This window comes from Lepidothrix coronata, unplaced genomic scaffold (assembly GCF_001604755.1).
Source record: "Lepidothrix coronata isolate B3197 unplaced genomic scaffold, Lepidothrix_coronata-1.0 Scaffold93, whole genome shotgun sequence".
In the NCBI taxonomy this organism is placed as follows: domain Eukaryota; kingdom Metazoa; phylum Chordata; class Aves; order Passeriformes; family Pipridae; genus Lepidothrix; species Lepidothrix coronata.
The window spans coordinates 1505458-1519314 of record NW_016690273.1 but is presented as its reverse complement, the minus strand read 5'-3'; the positions used below and the strand labels follow the sequence as shown (position 1 = coordinate 1519314).

General features: G+C 54.0%; 2 protein-coding genes across 2 annotated transcripts; one reads left to right on the top strand and one right to left on the bottom strand.

Moving 5' to 3' along the window:
• The first annotated feature begins 456 nt into the window (after positions 1 to 456).
• On the top strand, positions 457 to 5869 carry RPS3 (ribosomal protein S3). The gene is made up of 7 exons (XM_017821900.1): positions 457 to 589; positions 1452 to 1582; positions 1783 to 1876; positions 3144 to 3238; positions 3857 to 4044; positions 5008 to 5203; positions 5798 to 5869. Exons 1-6 carry the CDS (start codon positions 560 to 562, stop codon positions 5199 to 5201), a joined length of 732 nt encoding a protein of 243 aa, XP_017677389.1. The 5' UTR covers positions 457 to 559; the 3' UTR covers positions 5202 to 5203; positions 5798 to 5869.
• A 1361-nt stretch (positions 5870 to 7230) lies between these two features.
• On the bottom strand, positions 7231 to 13517 carry SERPINH1 (serpin family H member 1). The gene is made up of 5 exons (XM_017821899.1): positions 13387 to 13517; positions 10176 to 10783; positions 9860 to 9958; positions 9256 to 9488; positions 7231 to 9140 (listed from the first exon to the last, which is right to left on the bottom strand). The coding sequence occupies exons 2-5, from the start codon at positions 10756 to 10758 to the stop codon at positions 8838 to 8840; spliced, it is 1218 nt and encodes a 405-aa protein (XP_017677388.1). The 5' UTR covers positions 10759 to 10783; positions 13387 to 13517; the 3' UTR covers positions 7231 to 8837.
• Between the last annotated feature and the right edge of the window lie 340 nt (positions 13518 to 13857).

Here is a 13857-nt window from a genome sequence, read left to right as displayed (position 1 = left end):
GCACAGATTGCCTAGAGAAGCCGTGGCTGCCCCATCCCTGGAAGTGTCCAAGGGTAGGTTGGAGCAACCTGGGACAGTGGAAGGTGTCCCTGCCCATGGCAGAGGTGGGACTGGATGAGCTTTATTGTCCCTCTCAACCCAAAGCATCCTGTGATTCCTGGCTAACAGCACAGCATCCTCTGACAGCAACGATCGGGCAGAGTGGGTATAAACCCGGGTGATAATATATGATGTTATATGATGCTATGTGATATGTGATTATATATTATATTATATTATAATTATATATTATATTATATTTATATTATATTATATTCACTGCTGACTCTCGTGTCCGTTCACACCGGGTTTAGACCCCGTTTAACCCCGGTTTAGCGCGCCCAGCCGAACCTGGCAGGGCGGACGCACCTCCCCAACATGGCGGCGCAGCAAAGACTACAATTCCCATCGTCCTCCGCTCTTCCCCACGTGACAGCGGCCGGCCAACGGTGTGCGGCGGAGGGCGGATATAGCCCGGGGGGCGGAACCGGTCCCCCCTTTCGGCTGGGCCCGGCTCAAGATGGCGGTGCAGATCTCCAAGAAGCGCAAGGTGAGCGCGGCCGCCGCGCCCGCTCCGACCCTTCGTGGGAGCTGCCGCAGCGCCGGGGGAGGCTCGCGGGGCCGGCGGGGCGGGGGCACGGCGGCGGGGTCGGCAGGATGGCGGCGGATGCGCGGGGATGGCGGCGGATGCGCCGCGGCGGCCCCGGCGGGAACATGGCGGCGGGGTGTGAGGGGGCGCTTCCACACGGCCCGGGATGGGGCCGGGACACCACGGACCTGCTTGTTTTCCCCTTTTCAGTGGGGAGAGTTTGGGGTTGGTGGTTCTGTGGGTCGGGGGGGCCTGTCCTGGGGAGGGAGGGAGCGAGCTTTGAGCTGTCAGGAGGGTCCCTGTCGGGCTGGGAAAGGGATGTAGCCCCGCTAATTCCTTAATTTATGGACGAATTAAAGCACTGCCACGGGGCAGCAGCAAGCTGCGGTCCCAGCGTGGAGGGTGGCTGTAGAGGGGGTTGGTGCTCCCGCCCTGCCAGGCTCCGGTGGGTGCCCTAAGCCAGGGCTAGGTGGGCTCTAAGCGCGATGTAAACGGCCACGAGAATCAGCAGCGAATGGAATATAACAGATCACTGATAGTTCACCCCGGGGTTATACCCACCCTGCCTGTCAGAGGATCCTGTGCTGTTCTCCAGGAATCCCAGGATGGTTTGGTTTGGGAGGGTTGGGAGGGACCTTAAAGATCATCCCATTCCACCCCTGCCATGGGCAGGGACACCTCTGACCTATACCAGCCACCTACTAGGAGTGCATTATCCCTGGGAACTTCAGGAATAAGTTCTCTCCGTGGGGGAAGAGTCTGCCAGGCAGCAGGATGGTCCTGGGGGTGCAAAGAGCTTGACTTTGTCCGTTTGTGTCTCAAGTTTGTCGCTGACGGGATCTTCAAAGCCGAGCTCAACGAGTTCCTGACGCGGGAACTGGCTGAGGATGGATACTCTGGCGTGGAAGTCCGGGTCACTCCCACCAGGACTGAGATTATCATCCTTGCCACCAGGTAACTGAGCTGCTGCTGCTGCCTCACAGGGGCTGAAACTTGAAGTAGGAAATGTTGCTACAGGAAAAAGATCCTGAAGTGACGTTCAGTGATGCAATACTGTAGCTCGCTCACTGAACTGAGATGCTCTGGAACTCTTTGGGCTGGTTCCAGGCTCACCTGGGGACACTTCTCTCAGTTGTTCTGTTGTTTTTTCCCAGGACTCAGAATGTCCTGGGGGAGAAGGGGCGCCGGATCCGGGAGCTGACGGCGGTGGTGCAGAAGAGGTTTGGATTCCCTGAGGGAAGCGTTGAGGTAAAACTGTCTGGGTTGGAGCAGCAGGAAGGGGGTCCTGCAGTTGGATTTGTAAGGACAGGATGATGTTTAACTCAGAAAACTTGGGGCATGTGGTACCTGGCCCCACAAAACACTCCAGCACTGAAGTACAAAATGCTTTGCTGCTCGTGGTGTTTTTAATGCTGTCACTTCAGCTGCTTTTCTCTGCTTTCCCAACAAGGAGGATGCAGATAAAACTTTGTAAATGCACCTGTAAATATTTTGTTGAGAGTGTTGTCCCAATATTGAGGTGAGAAGGCTAAACCCATAGTGTATTTCTTCATTGCTGTTACCCTTATCAAATTATAATGCTTCTGTCCTTACAAAGAAATTCTGCAGAAGGATCTTTGAAAAATAGAAAGTAATTTCTCTTAATGTTTGAGATGATTCCCTGCTTATTTTAGAGGGGTTGGACTAGCTGTCCTTTAAAGGTCCTGTGCAACCCAAACTATGCTGTGATTTCATTCCATAGAATCTGCTGCTCTAAAACAAATTAGGGAGGGAGGGAGGGGGAATGTGTATTCTGGGGTGGTGCTCACATGTATTCCTGCTTGGCCAGTGTTGCCGGATCACATTATACAGGGGAGCTTGCTGATTGTCTCCAGCAAATGCTTAAACATAGAGAATTTGTTATTCCCCACACATCACGTTGGGAATAACGAGTTGGAATGTGTGCTGCTTCTGGACTGTCAGACCTTGGTCTCTTTGAGATCTTGGATTTGATACATCTCTCTCTCCCAGCTTTTCAGAATCAAAGGGCTTTGGTTTTAATTCTTAAGCAGACTTCCTTGGGTGATGTGTTAAACAAAGGAAACCCAGTGATCCCTTCTGTTTTGGGGCTGTTTGGAGCAGCAGCTCTTTAACACTGCACCATGGATGTTGGAATAGTCCTCTGGCTTCCCATGGAGTGTCTCGGCCCTGCCAGGAGTAGGAGACAGACAGCAAGGGATTCCAGGAGTGGAGTGTCCCAGGGTGAAGCTTCTGTCTGGAAATGTGGCAGGACTGACTGCCCTGGGGTGGAGGATGGGGCAGGGAGTAGAATGAAGCTCCTTGTTAATGTAGAAGTGTCCCAGATGAGGTTGGACAGGGCTTGGAGCAACCTAGGCTAGTGGAAGGTGTCCCTGCCCATGGCAGGGGGTGGAGTGAAAGGGTCTTTAAGCTGCCTCCCAACTCAAGCCAAGCCATGCTGTGGTTCTGTGATGTGGTGCCTCAAACACAGCCTGCCCTGAGCTCTCTGTCCCCACAGCTCTATGCAGAGAAGGTGGCCACCAGGGGCCTGTGTGCCATCGCCCAGGCCGAGTCCCTGCGCTACAAGCTCCTGGGAGGTCTGGCCGTGCGACGGTGAGTGCAGCAGCTTACACATTGCTTACTTCTCGTAGCAATTACCTCTTTCTGGCATAAAAGTTGCAGGCTTGGGGTAGATGAGATTGCAGGTTGTCTGCCTGCCTTAAAGCCTGCATGTATCCCTTTGTGGAGGAGCGAGGCGGGGGCTCAGGTGACAGTGGCCCTGCTCTCAGCTCCCTTCGGTGATGAGCCGATGACGAGTCAGATGCAGGTGGCTCTGCCTGAGGTACCTCTGTGGGGTCACGTTCTGTGACGCTGCATGAGGGCCTTCAGCAGGAGCCTCCTGTCACCAGTGGATGATCTGGAGGCATTTGTCTGAGAAGGGACGGGGTGGATTGTCCACCCTCAGCTATGGAGCCGTTTCTGTGCCACTGTCCCCACAGTCTTACAAAGTCACAACAGTTTACTCAGGCTGGGCTTCACAGTACTAAAATGGCGTGGAGACTTTTGCTGCTTTGCCCAGCACTGACAGAGCTTTGGCTGCAGAGCTGTGCCTTCAGAAGGCTTTTTGCAAGCAGAAGTTGAAGTGGGATGGGCAGTGCTTGGAATTGTGGTCCCAGATCCCTGTGGATGTGGGCAGTGGGCTCACGGCGTGGCTGTTCCCTGTCCCTGCAGAGCCTGCTACGGAGTCCTGCGCTTCATCATGGAGAGCGGGGCCAAGGGCTGTGAGGTGGTGGTGTCTGGGAAGCTCCGAGGGCAGAGGGCCAAGTCCATGAAGTTTGTGGATGGCCTGATGATCCACAGTGGAGACCCCGTGAACTACTACGTGGACACAGCCGTGCGTCACGTCCTCCTCCGGCAGGGTGAGTGCCGCTGCCAGCTCCATGGGCTTCCTTCCCAAACTGCATTCGGGAATGGGCAATGAAGGGGCCTTCAGCAGCCAGTGGAATTTTGGGTGGTCATCCCAGGGCATCCACTTCTCTGGTGGTGGGGTTTGAATGTTTCCAGCTGAGATTGTGGCCGTAGATTTTCCAGATACTCTCACTTGAGCCCTGGGGCCTCTGAGGTAGGTAAGAAATCAACTTATAAATTAAACACTTATAAGACTGGGATTAAGAGCTGTTGGCAGTTTGCATCCTGGCTTTCCTGGTTCTTCGGGATGGGCAGAGAGAAAGTGGATGCTACAAAAAGGGCAAATGCCAGCCAGTTCTCCCCTGTAGCTGTGCCCTGGCAAGTCTTCCCAGCTAAACCTGCCTCCTCTTGCTCTTCCCCATGGTAAAACACAAATGACTTGTGCATCTTAACTGGCTCTGGGGTATTTAATTGCAGAATTCCTGGTGTAGGGATGGAGCTCAGCCAGGGCTGTTTCCCACCTTCCCTTCGGTGATGATACGATGACGAGTCAGAAGGGACGACCCTGTGTCACTGCAGCCCTGTCAGTGCCACGTTCTGTGGGGCTGTGCTGAGGCTGCCTTGGCCAGGGTGTCCTGCTCATTGGATGATTTAGAGGCATTTGTCTGAGAAGGGATGGAAAAAACCCGGTGGAATTGCCTGGGAAAACGAGCTGAGTTATCCCAGGAAGAGCACAGAGTTTAGAACCAGGGTGAGGCTGAGCTGGGGGTACAGCTGCAGTTCCAAGCTGAAAGGCAAGGGGTTGGATAACTTTGGATCTTGCATGTGTTTAAATTCCTCATAGTACTGCCGATGTAAATTCCCAATAATAAGATTTCTAAGCTATAGCGTGGCTGTGTTACAGTGTTGGCAGGAGATACTTTGTGACTGTGGTGATCCTCCCTGTCAATGTCTTGTCCTGTCCCTCTTTGCAGGAGTACTGGGAATCAAAGTAAAGATTATGTTGCCTTGGGACCCAAGTGGAAAGATTGGCCCCAAAAAGCCTCTGCCAGACCACGTCAGCATCGTGGAACCCAAAGAGGAGATCCTGCCCACCACCCCCATCTCAGAGCAGAAAGGGGGCAAACCAGAGCAGCCAGCCATGCCTCAGCCTGTGCCCACTGCCTGAGGGTGAGTGCCTGCAGGCTTGGGGGAGGGAGAATCCATGTGGGAAAGGTGCCCTGCCACCAGAAACTGCTGTCAGGCAGCTGGGGTTCTGGGAAGACAGGCTGGGTTGGGTTTGAGCAGTGCCCTGGATGAAGAGGATGTGGTTTAAGGCATGTGGCAGAGCAGCTTCAGTGAAGAGGAGATGATGAATCTGAAAGGGAATATTCCTGTCCAAGTGCCCTGTTCCATGTTGTGCAGCATGGATTTGGGAATCTTGGGTCTCAGTTGGAGTGACTTGGGACATACATGTTTGAGAAGGGTTTGGTGCCTTGGATGTGTTATACCCCCCAAATAGCCCCCCTTCCCTGGGATCCAGTTTGGGATAGTCTTGGGAGCCATCAAGCACAATGTGTAGGCTGGTTTTGTAAGGAAATAATCCCAGTTTGAAATCCTGTTTAAGGAATCTACCTCAGTGGGATCACTGGCCAAAATGCAGGAAGGGAGAAATTCCATTTAATTTGGAAACTTGGAGCCTGTTTGTTTGTTCCGTGTTTGAGGTAGGACAGTAGTTATGGAGAAGTTTGGCACCAGCTCACTCTGTTTTGTTCTTTGTTGTAGGGTTTGTCCCATGTGGAACCAGAAGCTTGGCTGTCCTGAAAACATCTCTTAATAAAATCACAAAAGACAGTGTTTGTGAAGGTGCTTTTTCTTTTTGTGCAAGATTCGCTCCAGGAAAACCTTGCTCCCACTTTTGGTGTGGAAGGAATTGTGTTGCATTTCTTCCAGCTTGTTCCTTATGGGATGAACTTCACCAGCTCCTGATCCAAAGTGGGGATAAAATGCTGATTTCTAGGCAGAGCTGGAGCAGCAATTGGTGTTTGGAGGGTCATGAGTCACAAACATTCCATGAACTGGAGTACTGTACTGGGGGCTCTTCCCTTCCATTCCAGTGCCTTACCCAAGGTTTCCAGAAGGGGGAGCTTTTTTAGGAATATCCAAGGGAATTGCTGTAGTTTGTACCTTTCCCTTTCTGGCTTCAGTTGAACTATTATTATATTCTGCTTTATGCTTTTATCACCTCTGTGTATCCATGGCCCCTGTCACTGGAAAGATGTTTGGGATGTGACTTCCCCGTTATAGGATCATTTCTATTCCTTCCAGGAACAGCTCCTTTTAGGGTCAGGTAATTTGAGATGGGAATATCTGGTGGAAGTCTGGGGCAGGAATGGGAAGGGACCCATCACAAGAGGTGATGTATGTTTAGATTTTGAGGAATTCAGAGCCTGGTTGTTGCATTAACAAAACTTGTACCACAAACTTTGTTGCTTTCACAGCCAGATTTCCATTTTCAGAAGGTTTCTCTACAGGAACTTAGGAACTGGAATTCTGCTGGTGTCAGGAACTGGGCTGTGTGACAGAAACAAGATGTGCCTTCTCAGGGTGCGAGTGAGTCTCATCTCAGGTTTTTTTGCACACCTCTCAGTGGAAAGCTTGAAATATTTAGTAGTAAGTAATACCAACATTAATTATTGATTTTTTTAAAATCTGAATTTGGAAAAAAAAGTCTGGAAATATTAAAGGTCACAGATGAGCTTTGTCACTTTGGAGGAGCAGGAAATGTGTGAAAGCTGGGAGAGCTGAAGCAATAAAGAGTGACACAGCTTTGCATATTGTCTCTAAATTCTTAAACACCCCAATCTGCTGGAAATTATCCCATAATGGTCAAGGTGATGTTTTCCCTAGGACAGAAATCCCTGAGGATTTAAAGTTGCTTGGAAGGTGAGCTGGGGGTCAGATGAGCTCAGGGAAACTTTTAATTTCTTTTCAATATTGCTATTCCAGGGTGGATGTTGGATCCAAAGATGTTGGATACTTGGGGTTTCAGGAGCAAAAAAAAAAAATTCCCAGTGCAGTGCAAAGGTGACCTGCTAGAAGTGTTCTTTCTTCAGGATTGTCCTGTCATGGGAATTCACCTGTTGCTGTGCATTGAGGGTAATTTTTGTCCAGGTATGGCAAGGAACCTCCCCAAGTTTATTTTAAACTGCCAGAGATTCATTGAAAAAGTTTTATTGCAAAATTACACATTTATGTCACTGTGTGGCACAAGACCAGACAATAAAAGCCCTCACACACCTGCATCCACACGATGCAAATAATTCCCAACATCCCACGGTGTGTTCCTGCCTTGCCCACCCCTCTTACCCCCCCTCCCCATCCTCCAGAACCTTCTGCAGCGTGTGGGGTCAGTGCTGACTCACCGGGAAGTGTCCAGGCTTCCTGGGCATTGGATGCATCCCTGGGATTGCCTCCTGCCTCCCACCACAGTGGGGAAAGCTGGGAATATGCAGTACTGGGCTTCTAAGACAGCAAGGAAATTAGCAGGGAAATAAAAATCAAGCAAAGCCATGTGGTTGCTCTGTGGTGCTTCCAAAGAACTGGCACTGCCCTCGGGATGCACTGAGTTCCTTCCTTCCAATAATCTTATTTGCCACGTGAGGTGTGTGAGGTCATGGCCAGGCTTACCTGGAATGCCGGTGGGATATTACAATATCCCTTAAAAAGAAGTCAGGAATAGCCTCCAAGTCTAGGCTGTGACACTTTAGGCTAATTATCAGCCATAAATATAATATAAATACGTTTGGGGTTGAGCCTGCCCTCACCCAGGCCAGCAAACAGGGAGCTAAAACACCACGGAGCTGCAGCAGAGGAGCCTTGGGAAGTCAGGCAAGAGCAGCTCTCAAGCTTTGTGTTTAAACAAGGAAAAGCCAGCCAGGAGGGCCTTGGCTCAGCCCTGCTCCGAACTGGGATCACCCTCACAGTGGGAACTCTTTCCCAGCCCTACCTGCTGATGCAGGAGCACCAAGAGATGTGGAGTTCTGGGCCTGGTACAGGGTGTTCAATGCCAGGGGTGATCCCCAGAGAGGTGGAGTGTTGAAGGGACCTCAGGTTTATTTTCTAGGAGTCCAACCTGCCCTTGGGCCTCTCCAGGAAGTGTTGATCCAAGCTGGCTTTGGTGTCCTACCTAAGGATGACCCGCTGTGGGTGCAGCATCCAGCACTCCCCCAGCCTGGGTTAGGCAGGACAGAAGGGCACAACTCCATGAAACCTCCCTTCTCCAGCTGTCCCAGCCCTGCTCTGCTCCCAGGGCCCTGGAGGGGCTGGACTGCACAACTGGCCCTCGGTGCTCTGCTGCAAACCACGGAGGAGACAGGAGAGAAGCAAGAAACAACAGCAAAGCGACCAGAGCAGCTCTGGAGCGATGCCACAGGGCATCCAAGCAGGAGAAAAGCGAGTGGCAGGGACACAGAAGTGTTTGGGAGGGAAGGTGGTCGCAGCAGGAGGCATAACTAGTGCAGGGAGGAGCTGGGCTTCAACCTGGACATCTCCCTGAGGATGCCAGTTCCCTTCCACTGCCGGTGACCCTCTCGTGCCAGGCTCCCCTGATCCTCTCCGGAGGTGGGTTTGTGCAGCAAGGATTTGGGGGGGTGAGGTAAAGTGTCTGCTGGTTCCTCATCACAATGCACCCTGGTCTGAATAGCACCCATGGTTCGAGAAGGATACAAAAGAGTGTTGCCCCTTGTTCGAAATCGCCCACTAAAAACACACACAAACCAAAGCTCTGGGAGAAAACAAAAAACCCACCAAAACCACCAACCCGCTACAACTCATCCCGCATCTTGTCACCCTTGGGCCTCACGAGCCGGCCGATGAAGAGGATGGAGTTGGTTTTAGTGTCCTTGATCATGAAGATGAAGGGGTGGTCGGCGTAGAACAGCTTGGGGTTCCTCATCTCCTCGCGCCCGTAGATGTCGGCATCGTAGGGGTTCCCGTCCGTGTCCCACTCCAGGGCGGCCGCGTGGAACACGTTGGACAGGTAAAGGTCCTTCTTGCCAGAGATCTTGGACAGGTCAGCCTTGGTCTTGTCAATGGCTTCTGTCAGGCCCAGGCCACCCAAGTGTTTCTAGGAGGAGAAGAGGGCTGAGCGACCCTCCTGGAGGTGACACGGCACAGACAACCCGTCCCCCTGTCTTCCCCCCTATCCCAAAGAACTGCTCTCCTTAAGGACCCCCCCTTACCTGAAGGTCATGGCTGACTTCCAGGACAACTTTTGGCAGCGAGATGGCCACTGATCTCTTCTTCATCTTGCCAGCCCAGGTCTTCAGCTGCTCCTTGTTCAGCAGTTTCTCAACCCTCTCCAGAGGCTCCACGTGGTTTGGCATGATGAAGATCATGCTGGAGAGCTTGTGAGCAAGGGGCATCTCCACCACCTGGAGCTTCTCTGTCTCATCATCATAGTAATTGTAGAGACCTGGAAACCAGGAGGAGGAAATGGTGAGATGTGGAGCAGAGGCGAAGCTACACAAACCTTGTGAGTTCACCCTGGACTTTCCCTGACCAGCAAGGGAAGTGAGTCTGGACCATTTTGGGAACTGGCCCAGCATTATTAGAGTTGGCTGTGACTCTCACTGGCGCAATGAGCCAGGATTTGTTCCCCACAGCCAATAGTAAACACGGATTCTCTGCTCACAGGGAGATGGAATCTGCAGAACAAACACATCCTGCTTTGTTCTGACTTATTCCCATGGGGCCAGAAAATCTTGGAAGCAGTTGGAGAACTGGGCAATGGAGCAGCAACGAGTGTAACTGGTGGGTTTTGGTGTGGGGCAGGTTTGCACTCACCTGTGCGGTGCATCATGGGCACTCCCACGGTGTAGGAACGGGTCACCATGAACCCACGGTTGTCCACCATCTTATGATGGAACTTCTCATCCCAGTGAGCTGCAGGAGAGAGAGAAATCTGGTAAGAAAAGGGAATGGGGGGTAATTTCACGCTCTGACAAAGAGCCTCCAGCACACAAAGGATTTGCCCACCTTCCCCTTGGGCTGCTGGATGATCTTTAAGGCCCCTTCCAACCCAAACCCTTCTTCTATGGTTCTTTGTTGGCTCAGGGTGGGTTTTGGGCCACTCGTACCAAGACCCAAAGGCAGAACTTACGCTTGAAGAACATGGCGTTGACAATGAGGGCCCCATCTGTCTTCTCCACGTCCTTGGTGACCTCGGGCAGCTTCCCATCCGTGGTCTGCGCTGCCCACTCGTTGATGGACTTCAGGGCGCTCCTCTTGTCGCGGAAGTTGATCTTGGAGTGCTCGTAGTTGTAGTGCTTCTTGCTGTTCTTCACGAAGTCGTCGGCGAAGTTGATGGAGGCGGGGCCGTAGAGGCGGCTCCCGATCTTCCAGGTGACGTTGCGGGCGGTGCTGTTGCTGACCTCGTTGAGGAGCTCGGACAGCCCGCTGTGCACGTACTCGTCGTTCAGCTTGTCCGCGCTCAGCACCGCCTTGGCCTGCGACGCCGTGCCCGCCTTGCCCCCGAGGGACACGAGGCCCAGGGAGGAGGCCACGACCACGGGGGACAGCAGGATGTTCTCCATGTCCTTGTCCTTGGCCATGGCGTGGTAGAGGTTGAAGGCCAGCGTGGTGCTGCGCTCAGCCAGCGTGGTGGCCTTGTCGCTCAGCTTCCTGTCCTCCGAGGGCACGGCCGCGGCCAGGCCGCACAGGGCCAGCGCCAGGACCATCCACATGGCTCCAGCTGCTCCCAGCGCCTGCCTGGCAAGAACAACTCACTGTCAGCACCGTCCCAATCCTGCCTGGAGCACTCAGAGATCCCAGAGAAACCCACTCCCTGGGTCCAGCGACGGGCACAGCACCAAGGCTCCCCTTGGGCTGCAGCAATCCCAAGTCCACAGTGGGATTTCCTCTGTGCAACAATGAATCCTCGGGAGACCAGCTATTCCGAGCCTGTGCATTTGGAATGGGAGCTTCCTTACCAAGGACTTTGACTGTATTACTATTCATGCACCTTAAAGGACTGAAAGAGGGGCCAGGGAATGGAAACAACAGGTATTTCTGAGGTGACTCCAATATGACAAGGGGGAATGGCTTTAAACTGGAAGAAGGCAGGTTTAGATGGGATGTTGGGAAGGAATTCCTGGCTGGGAGGGTGGGGAGGCCCTGGCCCAGGTTGCCCAGAGAAGCTGTGGCTGCCCCATCCTTGGAAGTGTCCAAGGCCAAGCTGGAGCAACCTGGGACAGTGGGAGGTGTCCCTGCCCACGGAAACCTTTGCCCTGGTCAGGGAAAGCTGGAAGCAGGATGTTTCTGCTGCTCAGGGGCCACACAGCAGAGTTGCCCCTTGATCCAGGGGTATTGCAACCAGCAATCCAGGGGTATTGCAACCAGCAACAGGGACCGTCCTCTCTTGGACCAGCTGGTCCCCAAGTCCTCAGCTTCCTTGGCACTAGATGGAGCATGTGAGCTTCCACCAGGCCAAGTCAGAGGGGTCCTTTGAGAAGATCCAACATTGCCTGCTCCCCTCTGGTGGTTTTAGTTTTGCCTGTACAGCCCTGCCAGGGAGGTCCCAGGGCAGAGGGAGGTGGTGGACCCTCATTTTCCACACCAGAGTTCACGCCTCGGGTAGAGGCATCTCATCCCAATGTAGGGGATGAGCAAGGGCTCCGAGCCACCAGCTTTGCTAAATCTGCAGCTTGCCCAGCCCTAAATGCCTGAAAGCTCTCTGGAGCTCATCCCACCTGCCTGCAGGGCTATAACGTGTCCCCATACCTTCCCTCCCTCCTGCTGCTTCAGCAAACCTTCCTGATGGCAGCTCCTCAGGCCTTAAATTCCACCACCTTCAGCTTTTGGGCGAGGACAGGCTGTGCCGTGCCCAAGGTTACGGTGAAGTTTCTTTTCTTGGTGTTCCTCCCCTCCCACCCTGCTCCCGGCCAGCTCCTGGTGTGGGGACACAGGGAAGGGCTGCAGAGGAGCAGCTCCAGGGTTAAAGGCTCCAGAGCAGGAAGCGAAGGGCCCGCTGGGATTCCACATGGAAGGAAACACGCAGCACAGCCCCAGGCACAGAGTGCGCAGCTGCACCGGGGACCCTCTGCCAGAGTGGGAATTACGTGGCCTCGGAGAGGGAGGCGGTTCCTAGCCTAAAATCCCCTTGGGAGCAAGCCCTCCCTTACAGGGGACAGCCATCCCAGCCACCTACAGAGCAAAGACTCGTGCAACAGGCTCCAAACTGCCCCTGACACGCTTTGAAAGCGCAGGCACATCTAAAACCTTCGGCTTTTTATTTCCCTTTGATTTCTAAAGATACCTTGAAACTCTTTCATAGTGAGGTCAACGTTTGCCTTTTTCATTCTGAAAGAAAACAGATACATGGAGTAGTTCTCTTGTGAGCAAAGGGCGGCTCATCCTCAGCTCAAAAAAAAGCTTCCTTACTTCAGAGGCAGGCGACAAATTTGGCTCCGAGCTCTGGGCTGTGCCCAGTGACGCGGCCCCGCGGTGCCAAGACAAGAGAAACTTTGCCCATTCTTGGAGATTATTGGGGAATTCACAACCCAGGGTGAAAACCGAGGGAATCTGGGGAATGCACAGCCAGCGACATCCTCTCTCCTGCTCGCACAGCCCAGCCCCGGGGGGACGCCCAGTGCCAGCGTGGCATCGCAGAGACCTCCCGTGGCATTCCAGGGACCGCCGTGGGCACCCGCCGTCCCGCAGGACTGGGAGGTGCCATCGCCCGGGATGAACGGCCAGAGGCACCCGCCCCGTTTGCCCCGCGAGCAGGACAAAGGCACACAAAGAAAGGCCGTTCCCGTGTCACCGCAGGGATGTGACACTTCGCCAAGGCCAGGCTTAGTCCGTCCTGCACAGAGGCTGCAGGCAGAGCGCTCCTTCCCAGGCTGGGCCGGTGCCCAGGGTCCCGCAGGCTCCCAGGCTGAGCAGGAGCTGGACGCTCCTCCAGCACCATCCCACCGAACTAAAGCTTCCCTTTAGCCCCCTCTTCCCTTTTGCCACGCCCTGAAAGTTTCTCCCGGCTGCACAAACCAGGGGTGCAGCTCCGCTGGAAGCACCTCTGGCAAACTGGAGGTGATGGGGGGGTGAATTTATAACATATTTTATATCTCTCAAAAAGCCAGAGCCAGCTCACGGGGGAGTCTGTTCCTTCTTCTATCCCCCCCTTCATCCCAATTCAACCTCTACCCCCCATGCACCCCGTTCTCCCATGCACCCCTTTTCCCATGCAATACCCCCCTCCTCCCGATTTTTTTCCCCGATGGGGCCAACCAGGAGGATGCAGGACCCCAAAAATCCCCCCATTCTGCTGCAATCCCCGCCTGCCAGCCCAGGGTCCCCCGGTCCCCCCCGCTTACCTTTGGGGTCGGGACGCGGTTTCGCTCTGCTCCCCTGTGCACCTCCCGGGCCGGTGGAGGGGGTATATAAGGGGCCGGGGAGAAACTTCTGGAAAGTTGGTTAAACCCTCTCAAAAAAAGCTCGGGAGGGAGAGGAAGGGGAGGATCCGTCCCGGCTCTCCCGATCCGCCGCCAATGGCGAGGGAGCGCCGGCCCCGCGGCCGCCGAAGGGGGGTCCGCAGGGATGGGGGGGATGCGCCGGCCCTGCTCTGCCCCTGCCCGTCCCCGTCCAGGCCCCGCAGCAGGGATTTGGGAAGTTGTTCCCTGCCAAAACGGTGCTCTTGCGTTTTTACGGGGCTCTGGTCCCTCTTATTTCCCTCTCCCTGCATCTCCTGCAGCTGCATGGTTGCTGGCACTGAAGGTGGTGATATATTGAATAGTTTTTTTGGGAATGTCATCACCCACGAAGTCAGGGGTGATGCAAAGGGCTTC

What these genes read in the sequence shown, in the direction of transcription:
- RPS3 (XM_017821900.1), top strand. Translation starts at nt 560, where the DNA reads ATGGCGGTGCAGATCTCCAAGAAGCGCAAG. An exon ending in AGATCTCCAAGAAGCGCAAG is followed by an intron (nt 590 to 1,451) that starts GTGAGCGCGGCC and finishes TTGTGTCTCAAG; the next exon opens with TTTGTCGCTGACGGGATCTT. An exon ending in TCACGTCCTCCTCCGGCAGG is followed by an intron (nt 4,045 to 5,007) that starts GTGAGTGCCGCT and finishes CCCTCTTTGCAG; the next exon opens with GAGTACTGGGAATCAAAGTA.
- SERPINH1 (XM_017821899.1), bottom strand. Translation starts at nt 10,758, where the DNA reads ATGTGGATGGTCCTGGCGCTGGCCCTGTGCGGCCTGGCCGCGGCCGTG. An exon ending in CAACGCCATGTTCTTCAAGC is followed by an intron (nt 9,959 to 10,175) that starts GTAAGTTCTGCC and finishes TCTCTCCTGCAG; the next exon opens with CTCACTGGGATGAGAAGTTC. An exon ending in GCCCATGATGCACCGCACAG is followed by an intron (nt 9,489 to 9,859) that starts GTGAGTGCAAAC and finishes CCTGGTTTCCAG; the next exon opens with GTCTCTACAATTACTATGAT.